Raw genomic sequence first — 11435 nt, forward strand, 5'->3', positions numbered from 1 at the left:
GAGCGATTTATACTAGATTGCTTAGTGTACATAGACTGACTTTGCTTTTGGCAATGCGAGTCCTGTTTACACAGGACAATGCACCGCCGAGAACGATGTTCTTTTATGCTGCATAAAAGATTTCACATGATGAATAAGCATTTTGCTTGTCCATCAGGTAATTGGCAGCATGTTTAAATGACAATTTAATTGTGGATTTCGCTTTTTAATTGTTCATTTACAATAATTTTGTAGTGTTAATGCCCCGTGGGTTATATTTTTTGTATATATTGGGGCAATTTTTCCCAACCAGGGTAACCTAATACACAACAGTGAGAACTGTCACTTTCACAGCAGAAATGCTTAACCAGGCAGGCATATTTGCTAAATCAGAATCTAGTTTAGAAGAGGATTATAGAATGCTTTACTTGTTCCTATATGTAGCAATTTTATGATAGAAAAGAACAAAGGAGTGAAAAATGTTGAGCCAGGGGGTTCTTTCATAGTTAACAGATTAAGAATTACAGATATTAGGCAACTACAAATGCATGAATGTTTACCACGAAGTGACTCTCAGAAATGTTTTGCCTACTTGCTGCTGTAAAATGTTCCAAATACCTTGTTTTGTACTTTTTTAGGATCTAGAGATTATGGTAATAAGCCTGAGTCAGGTAAGACTATTTTATATACATGGGGAGATGGGGCGTAATTTCCCACGAGTGGTATTAATGTAGTTGTGTTTTCATGTTCTAGACGATCAGGACAATTCTGACAATAACACAATATTTGTGCAAGGACTTGGTGAGGATGTTTCTCCAGATCAAGTGGCAGACTACTTCAAACAAATTGGCATTATAAAGGTAAGCGTGTGAAATCCACTGTTGTGTTATACGGATCCACATATTGATAACTTTATAAAGGGGTTGTTTACTAATAAAGCTTCATCACTGCATAGTTGAATGTTATCAAATCAATTTATTCAAAACTGAAGCTCAAAGGGTGAAGGTTTAAAGATTGCTGAATTACACGCACTATTTTTGCAGATTAATAAGAAGACTGGAAAGCCGATGATAAATCTTTATACGGACAAGGAAACTGGCAAGTCTAAAGGAGAAGCGACTGTTTCATTTGATGACCCTCCTTCAGCCAAAGCAGCCATTGACTGGTTTGATGGTAAGATACATTTTGCTTATTCTTGCCAATATTTTCTCTCTGCAAATGTAATATGTACACCTATATCTGGATCGCGCAGCCTCTGAATTGTAAGCTAAGGTGGTTTACTACACTCTTCACACAGGAAAAGAATTTATGGGTAATTCGATCAAAGTCTCCTTTGCTACTCGGCGTCCTGAATTTATGAGAGGAGGAGGAGCTGGTGGTGGTGGCGGTGGTGGAGGTGGTCGAAGAGGAGGTGGTAAGTAAGCGTGTGGTATATAAATCTCACTTTCCCTTCTAGTTCTTGCTTTTAAGTGGACTACATATTAGCCATAGGAAGGTTCACAGGGCTCCTGTACAGCACCTGGCCGATGGTCTAGGGTCCTGCAATCGATTCGCTCATCTTTACGTTGCACATCTGCTAGTAATGTTTTATTCTATTAAAGTGTATAAATATAAGTTTTTCCCACAGGTCATAGAGGTGGTGGTGGTTTTGGTGGAGGCCGTGGCTCTTTCAGAGGGGGTAGTGGTGGACCACAAGGTGGAGACTGGCTGTGCCCAAATCCGTAAGCCTTTTGTAGTATTAAAGAATATATCACACATTTATTTATTTTTAAATTTGTATGTTAAAAAGCAATTTGTCTTTGGTAATCCCAGGTCTTGTGGAAATATGAACTTTGCCAGAAGAGATTCTTGTAACCAATGCAGTGAGCCTAGACCAGAAGATTCTAGACAAGGCGGAGGTTAGTAGTTCTTGCATAAAAAGTGTAAAATAGAAGTAAACATGGACGCTTGTTATTTTATGCACATGTTGCAGTCATGTCACATTCTTTATGGCAATCTTCACAAAATGGCTGCAAAAACTAATGACTGACGTTTGAATACATCCTGGCAGACAATAGATAATGTTTAGGCATTTTTTATGCAATTATATTCAATACACTGTGAAATCAGCTTTTGCAAGCCATAAGCAAAGTTTTCCATCATATTATACATTCGAAAAAATATTTTATGCTCCTTGTTTGCCAAATGTCAAAGCGGTATTTTTAATGTTTTTAATAAAACTTGTAAAATCTGTTTTTCTTGTTCCACAGATCGTGGAAGAGGTGGGTACGGTGGAGATCGAGGTGGATATGGAGGAGACAGAGGCTACAGAGGACGTGGAAGGGGAGGTGACAGAGGAGGCTATGGAGGCAAGATGGGTGGCAGGTGATTATTCCAGTTTATGTATCAATTTTGATCCTCCTGTTGAATCTCATTGTCTGAATATATGGGAGGCTAGCAATAATTCTGTCATCTGAGACCTCCTTCAAATGAGTTCTTATTTTTTATTTTTCAAATCAGATTTTACGGTCATATTTTCTCGAATACAAAAAAATAATTGAAGTTTCATAGCTTGTACTATCAGTCAGTGACAGCACATAGGATGGGCATTTGTATTGCCTCTGACTTTTTTTTTTTTTAAATTTAATCATCCTTTTCCGGGTCTGCAGTGACATATTTTGATGTGGATGCATTAAGTTCCTGAAATCTAGCAGAAGACTGTCTAGTCCTTGACTTTCAGAGACATCAGGGGACCTTAAGGAAATGACAGAAGCAATTTCTCACTGCTCCTGATTTCTCTTTAGGTTGCACAATGTAGTGAGACTAAGCATTTCTGGGTGTCTGCAAGTGACTTGTGGCACAGCAGATGGAAGTTGTTGTTTTTTTTTTTTTCCCCGACAACTATTAGAAATGTAATATAATGCAATTTAACAAAAGCACCCCTTAAATAAAAAATAGCATTGAGAATTGCATATACCGCACAAAAACTATACATGTTAAAGGGGTATTCCCATCTCCAAGATCCTATCCCAATGTGTAGTAGTAATATTAGCAAATACTTCCAATTAGAAATGTAGTATAGTTTTGCTGATTCGCTATGTCTCTTTCCTCATGGGCAGGCATTGCAGGATCTTAGGTATCCATTGTTACGACCACTGATATAGTGACAGTAAGCTTGTTGCTAGTGGTCGTAACCATGAATACCTAAGGTCCTGCAATACCTGCCTATGAGGAAAGAGATATAGCAAATCAGAAAAACTATATTAGATTTATAATTGGAGGTATTTGCTAATATTATTATTACACATATTACACATTGGGATAGGATCTTGGAGATGGGAATACATTTTTAAGTATCCACATAACCCTAATAACCTTAAGAATGACTTCATACGGTTATTTACTGTGAAATGCTTAAAGGGGTTGTCCCTTGATCACTCATCAGGAACTTCTCTTCTTCTTGCTTGCCGGGTGCTACGCTGTGCTCTTAAAGATATACAGTTCGGATCGGCGGCATGTTTGACGTCCCGGTACTCACTCTCTAATACTGCAAACAGATGTGTCTCTGCTCCTGCAGCATCGGAGGAGCACAAGCTCTCAAGATGGCTGAATCGAGCAATCCAACCAGCCTCAAAGCTGCAATTTCAAGCACGCTTCTTACAAGAAGACCTGCTACCACTGATGAACTGCAAAAAACTAAAAAAAAATTCCCTCCATTCTTGATAATTGAGAGAATTTTTTAGATGGGTTAAATGGCAGTTTTGCTTGTTTTTACGAGCACTTTGTAAATTTACCCATTTAACAAGATGAAAAACTTTGAATAGCTGATCGTAGGTTCCTTCATGTGCAGTAGTTTACTTGGTACCTTTTAGACCGGAGCTAATAGCACATGGTTTATATAAAGTTGAAGTATATAATATTTTTAAAACCGGATAGGCTGTATAAAGGCAGTTTTGGCTCACAAATGTAGTAAAGCCAATATTAGTGTAACGTATCGCAATAATGTTAATGGTCTTAAAAATGAATGCATATCAGATCTTCACATTACATTGACAAACCTTACCATTTTATGTTCTTCTCATTTTAGGAATGACTTTAGAAATGACCAGCGTAACAGGCCTTACTAGCTTGAAGTTACTTTCCGGTCTTCTGCTTTACATGGCATCAGAGTGCTTAGAATTAAGTCACTTGTTTCTTATTTGATTTTTGTTTTATTCTTTCCCAGAAATGTGAGTTTTTTTTTTGTTCCTAAAAATTAATGAAATTACTGAACGCTGCCCCGGTTTCTTCAATTTGACAAAAGATATTCTAAACTATTGCCAAATATGTGTTTTTGTAATACAATAAAAGGACTTCTTTTTAGGTGTTTGTGGTTTTTCTCTCCTTAAAGGAAAAAAAATATGAAGATTTATTCCCATGAAATCACATTGTGCGATTGTCTCAAAGCTATTTTTTTGTAAATAGTGACAAAAAGAAAAAAATGGCAGCTATGTAAAACGTCCGGTGATTTCTAGTTAAGACCATTCGTGCAAAATAACAATACAGGCTAATATAATGTTAACATGAGGTTAATAAACACACACAACCAAGGATTAGCCAGCTTGTTCACAGCCAGTAAGTCCAAAGGTTTTATGGTTGGTGATGGTATCCAGAGTTTGTAATCCGCTGTATAAATCTACGGAATGTATGTGGATGATGCCCTGGCTGGTAGCACCTTCCACAAATGTTGTGTTTTCAGAATTTCAGAAATGGAGCTGTCTATTCTTATGATGTCACAACAATCCCGGTATGTAGCATGCACCAAAAACCAACACCTTTCTGAGCAGCTCGCTTAGTCAGGGATAGCGCATATAATATCCACCTACTCCATTTATAGGCATAGCACCTCTGAAATTGGCAGATTTTCGTAATTGGAGTAAATATGAAAATGACAAAATACCTAAAAAATCAACTGCCATTGAATGCAGACAATTCTCTCTCATGGTTTCAATTCATGTTGGTACAGTATTCTCAAAACCTAGAAAAGGACACATCAACTGCATAATTAGATCATAAAATATCACAATTTATTGAATCATAGAATTAAAAACAAGATTAAGGGGAAGGGGGGATCCAAAAATGGAAAGAGGGGGTATATAAATAATAATGGTAAATAGCTCAATATGACCACACAACAATTTACGACTGCAACAGGGAAAAATTATATACACTGCTCAAAAAAATAAAGGGAACACTTAAACAACAGAATATAACTCCAAGTAAATCAAACTTCTGTGAAATCAAACTGTCCACTTAGGAAGCAACACTGATTGACAATCAATTTCACATGCTGTTGTGCGAATGGAATAGACAATAGATGGAAATTATTGGCAATTATCAAGACACTCTCAATAAAGGAGTGGTTCTGCAGGTGGGGACCACAGACCACATCTCGGTACCAATGCTTTCTGGCTGATGTTTTGGTCACTTTTGAATGTGGGTTGTGCTTTCACACTCGTGGTAGCATGAGACGGACTCTACAACCCACAGAAGTTGCTCAGGTAGTGCTGCTCATCCAGGATGGCACATCAATGCGAGCTGTGGCAAGAAGGTTTGCGGTGTCTGTCAGCGTAGTGTCCAGAGGCTGGAGGCACTACCAGGAGACAGGCCAGTACACCAGGAGACGTGGAGGGGGCCGGAGGAGGGCAACAACCCAGCAGCAGGACCGCTACCTCTGCCTATATGTGCAAGGAGGAACAGGAGCAGCACTGCCAGAGCCCTGCAAAATGACCTCCAACAGGCCACAAATGTGCATGTGTCTGCACAAACGGTTAGAAACCGACTCCATGAGGGTGGTATGAGGGCCCAATGTCCACAGGTGGGGGTTGTGCTCACAGCACAACACCGTGCAGGACTCTTGGCATTTGCCACAGAACACCAGAATTGGCAAAGTCGCCACAGGCGCCCTGTGCTCTTCACAGATGAAAGCAGGTTCACACTGAGCACATGTGACAGAGTCTGGAGATGCCATGGAGAGCGATCTGCTGCCTGCAACATCCTTCAGCATGACTGGTTTGGCAGTGGGTCAGTAATGGTGTGGGGTGGCATTTCTTTGGAGGGCCGCACAGCCCTCCATGTGCTTGCCAGAGGTAGCCTGACTGGCATTAGGTACCGAGATGTGATCCTCAGACCCCTTGTGAGACCATATGCTGGTGCAGTTGGCCCTGGGTTCCTCCTAATGCAGGACAATGCCAGACCTCATGTGGCTGGAGTGTGTCAGCAGTTCCTGCAAGATGAAGGCATTTAAGCTATGGACTGGCCCGCCTGTTCCCCAGACCTGAATCCAATTGAGCACATCTGGGACATCATGTCTCGCTCCATCCACCAACGTCATGTTGCACCACAGACTGTCCAGGAGTTGGCGGATGATTTAGTCCAGGTCTGAGAGGAGACCCACAGGAGACTGTCTGATACCTCATCAGGAGCATGCCCAGGCGTTGTAGGGAGGTCATACAGGCATGTGGAAGCCACACACAATACTGAGCCTCATTTTGACTTGTTTTAAGGACATTATATCAAAGTTGGATCAGCCTGTAGTATGTTTTTCCACTTTAATTTTGGGGATGGCTCCAAATCCAGGCCTCCATTGGTTAATAAATTTGATTTCCATTGATGATTTTTGTGTGATTTTGTTGTCTGCACATTCAACTTTGTACAGGACAAAGAATTCAATGAGAATATTTCATTCATTCAGATCTAGGATGTGTTATTTGAGTGTTCCCTTTATTTTTTTGAGCAGTGTATATGTTAGTTACAGATCACCACAGTTATAATAGGGGCAAATAAAGTGCACAGTGCCATAATAACACCCCTGTCTAAATACTCAGGAGATCTGTAGACGGCAAAATGTACTCCTGTTAAATGCGTGAAATGGGAATAGTAGTGAAGCAGACATAAGCTGAAAGTTCAATAAGCATGATACTAGCCCCCTGGAAGCCACACCTCACATCCGATGCGCGTTTCGCCAATGCTTTGTCAAGAATGTAGGTAAATGTTATAGTCCGTGTATATATGGGTCCGGTAATCTGTTTATAAAGTGTGGACAGGTGACACAGAACCAGGAACGCCATGCATGGCAATCCCGGCGTCACATCCTGCCCGGCAGACGTGTCTTCATGGAGCACGGCCGCCCGGGGGGGAAGTGACGTCAGCGTGCGTGTCAGAGTGGACCGCACAGAGGGAATCCCAGAAGTGACCGTGTTTGAAGCTCGGAGCGAGCCTTAAAGGTATGTATAAAGATGCTGTGCACACCGAATAGAGCGCATGTAAGGTAACTAAATATGAAGAATCAGATAAGAAAACCAATGCGACATAAATAAATTAGTTACATAGTACCCCATCTGCAAACTTAATGAAATCTTTACATATGGTACCAAAAAGTAAAATTACAATAACATTACATAATATAATATGAGATATAAGATACAAACAATATATATAAAATATGAAGTGAAAAATAGAGATTCATGTGATTAGTTACAAGACATATGTAAATAAAAGCCATAACCGTAGAACCAACCACATTCAGATACATAAATGTACAAGTATGCATAGACCCGTGCCAAGATAAAGTGCCATGTGCAACATGAAAATTCTTCCTCTAAATATAAATATTCTGTAGCCATGAGTAGGCTTGGGCGTTCCATAAATACTGCTCAGAGTCCATTGGAAAGAGATGACCAGTCACATCATGGGTGAAGATCAATGGGTGAAAGAACTAGGGAAAATAAGAAAACTAATTAAAATCCAATAAAAACATGTTAAAAACAAGCAAAAGTAGGGACCAAGAATAACATCTGTTTTTATTGGATTTTAAGTAGTTTTCATGTTGTGACTGGTCGTTTCTATCCAATGGACTCTGAGCAGTATTTATGGAACGCCTAAGCCTACTCATGGCTACCGAATATACATATATCAAAAAGTTAATTTATTTCCGTTCTTCAATACAAAAAGTGAAGCTCATATAGAGTCATTACAAACAGTGATCTATTTCAAGTGTTTATTTCTGTTAATGTTGATGATTATGGTTTACAGCCAATGAAAACACAAAAGTCATTATCTCAGTAAATTAGAATAGTTTATAACAACAGCTTGAAAAATGTTTTTAAAATCCGATATATTGGCCTACTGAAATGTATGTTCAGTAAATGCACTCAATACTTCTTCGTTTTGCATCAACTACTGCATCAATGCGGCGTGGCCTGGAGGCGATCAGCCTGTGGCACTGCTGAGGTGTTATGGAAGCCCAGGTTGCTTTGATAGAAGCCTTCAGCTCATCTGCATTGTTGGGTCTGGTGTCTCTCATCTTCCTCTTGACAATACCCCATAGATTCTCTTTGCTGGCCAATCAAGCACAGTGATACTGTTGTTTTTAAACCAGGTATTGGTACTTTTGGCAGTGTGGACAGGTGCCAAGTCCTGCTGGAGAATGAAATTTCCATCTCCAAAAAGCTTGTCGGCAGAGGGAAGCATGAAGTGCTCCAAAATTTCCTGGTAGATGGCTGCGCTGACTTTGGTCTTGATAAAACACAGTGGACCTACACCAGCAGATGACATGGCTCCCCAAACCATCACTGATTGTGGAAACTTCACACTAGACCTCAAGCACCTTGGATTGTGGCCTCTCCACTCTTCCTCCAGACTCTGGGACCTTGTGGAGTGTGTCAATGTCTGCCTTCTGGACATCTGTCAAGTCAGCAGTATTTCCCATGATCATGGAGCCTACTGAAACAGACTAAGGGACATTTTAAATGCTTAGGAAGCCTTTGCAGGTGTTTTTTGTTAACTATTTTAATTTACTGAGATAATGACTTTTGTGTTTTCATTGGCTATAAGTCATAATCATCAACATTAACAGAAATAAACACTTGAAATAGATCACTCTGTTTGTAATGAGTCTATATAATATGAATTTCACATTTTGTATTGAAGAACTGAAATAAATTAACTTTTTGATGATATTCTAATTTAATGAGATGCACTTGTATATACACCCTGCTTGTATACATACAGACACAAGGGAGAGCCGTGCTTGCCCCAGCATGCATGGGGCAGTGTGAGCTCTACTGAATGAAGGTCTGCCCATCCTCAGAAAGCCACACCCACCTATTAGACCAATGCAAATCTGGAAAAGCAGTTACGAGTAATAACATCATCCATACCATCTAACATCACAGCGGCACCAAAGAGATTAGGGGTGAGTTAATTAAATGTCTGTCCAAATATAGCTGAGTAATTTTGTGCGGACCCCGAAGGATATAAATATCCAAATGGCCCTTGGCAGAAAAAGGTTTCCCCACCCCTGGTTTAGCATATTCAGAGAGTAAGCGGACTAAAACTCTATAGCGCCACCTGTTGGAAGCAGCGATCCTAAAAGTCGCCATCAAAATATTTGCCTATTTTCACAGAGGAGCATGCATGGCGTATAAGTCTCCTTACATTGTCACGCCAGGGCCGGCATGTCACTCTCTGAAAGGAGAAACGTTACTCCTTAGACCTTTAGCACATGCCTAACATCACTTTGTAGCCATTTCCTATCTGAACCTGTGCTTTCAAAGGTTTTCTCACCTCCTCAATTTCTCTTGTGCTGCACACATTTTCTTGGAATAACTTTTGTTGAACTCCCAAGTCTGTGGCATATTACACTGGTTAGCAGGTTTAAAATTAAAAAGGCCATCACATTTGCCAAGATTGTAAGGTGTTTGTTATAACTGACTGATACTCCTTTATAATTTCCATTATCTGGCATATAGTAATATCCTCCACTGATGGGATGTTTTTTTTCTCCATATTAGTATAATATATTTGTTATTTATCCATTTTTTTTTAGACATGGGCATACTGGAGATGGCAAAAATAAGTGTGTAATGTAATGAGCTAAATGCTGCACTTAGAAAGATATACGGTAATTATATCTATTCTTATAAATATATTTTAATTGACCAGTGGGTGGCAGTATGAGAATTAGTTTATGTTAGAAGTCTGCCATTCAGTTTCCTAATGCAATGAATGTTTTCTTGTGGTGGCTCTCTTTTATGTACCCATAATTGAAAAAAAAAATACACTACTGGGCAAAAGTTTTAGACAGGTGTGTGAAAAATATTGCAAGGTAAGAATGTTTTTAAAATTGGAAGTGTTAGTAGTTTATTTTTATCAATGACCAAAATGCAAATCAAAATCAAATCAATATTTGGTGTGACCACTCTTTGCCTTCTAAATAGCATCAGTTCTTCTATGTAGACTTATACACAGGTTTTGAAGGAACTCAGCTGGCTAATTGTTCCAAATATTTCGGAGAACTAACTACAGATCTTCTAAGCATGGAAGCTTGTACAAATCCTTTGTCTCTAATTTTAGACAGACTCATTGCTGTTGATATCAGGGCTCTTTGGGGGCTATATTATAATTTCCAGGAATGCTAGTTCTTTATTACACTGAAGATAGTTATCATTCACATTGCCGGTATGTTTGGTGTCATTGTCTCTCTGCAGAATAAATTTGAAGCCAATCAGACACCTCCCTGATGGTATTGCACGATGGATAAGATTCTGTCTATATTTCTCAGCATAGAGTACACCATTAATCTTTACCAAATCCCCAATTCCATTTTCAGAAATGCAGCCTTCAACTTTAAAGGAAACTCCACCAGGCTTCACTGTTGGCTGCAGACACTCATTATTGTACTGTTCTTCACTCCTTCTGTGAACAAACTGCCTCTGTTACAGCCAAATATTTCACATTTTGACGTATCAGTCCAGATCATCTGCCATTATTCTGCTCCTCAGTTCCTGTGTTTTCATAGATAGTTGAATCACTTGTAGTTGTTTCCATGTCACAGGTATGGCATAATTTTTTTCATGAAGACCATTTCTGGCTAAACTTCTCCAAACAGTAGATGGGTGTAGCTGGGTCCCACTGGTTGCTGTCAGTTCTCAGCTGATCGCACTTATCGACATCTTCCATTTTCAAAGAAAAGTAAGCATGATGTGTCTTTCATCTGCTGTACTAACTTTCCTTGGCTGACCACTGTGTTTGCAATCAACGTTGCCCATTTCTTGGTGACCTCAAAGCTGAGAAATACTACAGGTAGATAAATACTTATCTATCTTGCAATATTATCTGAGAAGTGTCCAAATTTATTCTGCAGCAGGACAATGACCCCGAAACTTACAGCAAATGTTATTAAGAACTATCTGCAGCATAAAGAAGAACAAGGAGGCCTGAAAGTGATGCTATGCCCACCGCAGAGCCCTGATCTCAACATGTAGTCTGTGTGGTATTACATGAAGAGACAGAAGGATTTGCGCAAGACTACATCCACAGAAGATCTGTTGTTGTTGCTCCAAGATGTTTGGAACAACCTGTCTGCTGAGTTCCTTCAAAAACTGTGTGAAAGTGTACCTAGAAGAAATGATGCTGTTTTGAATAATAACAGTGGT

At 39.5% G+C, this 11435-nt stretch overlaps 1 protein-coding gene across 3 annotated transcripts in view; it reads left to right on the top strand.

Moving 5' to 3' along the window:
* TAF15 (TATA-box binding protein associated factor 15) overlaps positions 1-4320 on the top strand; it is a 37697-nt gene extending 33377 nt beyond the window's left edge. For all 3 annotated transcript variants that reach the window (XM_073665450.1, XM_073665451.1, XM_073665449.1), the window contains exons 9-16: positions 618-650; positions 733-839; positions 1023-1152; positions 1277-1393; positions 1607-1700; positions 1792-1877; positions 2229-2343; positions 4046-4320. In XM_073665450.1, the coding sequence (XP_073521551.1) occupies positions 618-650; positions 733-839; positions 1023-1152; positions 1277-1393; positions 1607-1700; positions 1792-1877; positions 2229-2343; positions 4046-4085 (722 nt within the window). In that variant the 3' untranslated portion in view covers positions 4086-4320. The remainder of the gene's footprint in view (positions 1-617; positions 651-732; positions 840-1022; positions 1153-1276; positions 1394-1606; positions 1701-1791; positions 1878-2228; positions 2344-4045) is intronic.
* The last annotated feature ends 7115 nt before the right edge of the window (positions 4321-11435 follow it).

This window comes from Phyllobates terribilis, unplaced genomic scaffold (assembly GCF_046119375.1).
Source record: "Phyllobates terribilis strain yellow unplaced genomic scaffold, ASM4611937v1 Scaffold_2__4_contigs__length_985480577, whole genome shotgun sequence".
In the NCBI taxonomy this organism is placed as follows: domain Eukaryota; kingdom Metazoa; phylum Chordata; class Amphibia; order Anura; family Dendrobatidae; genus Phyllobates; species Phyllobates terribilis.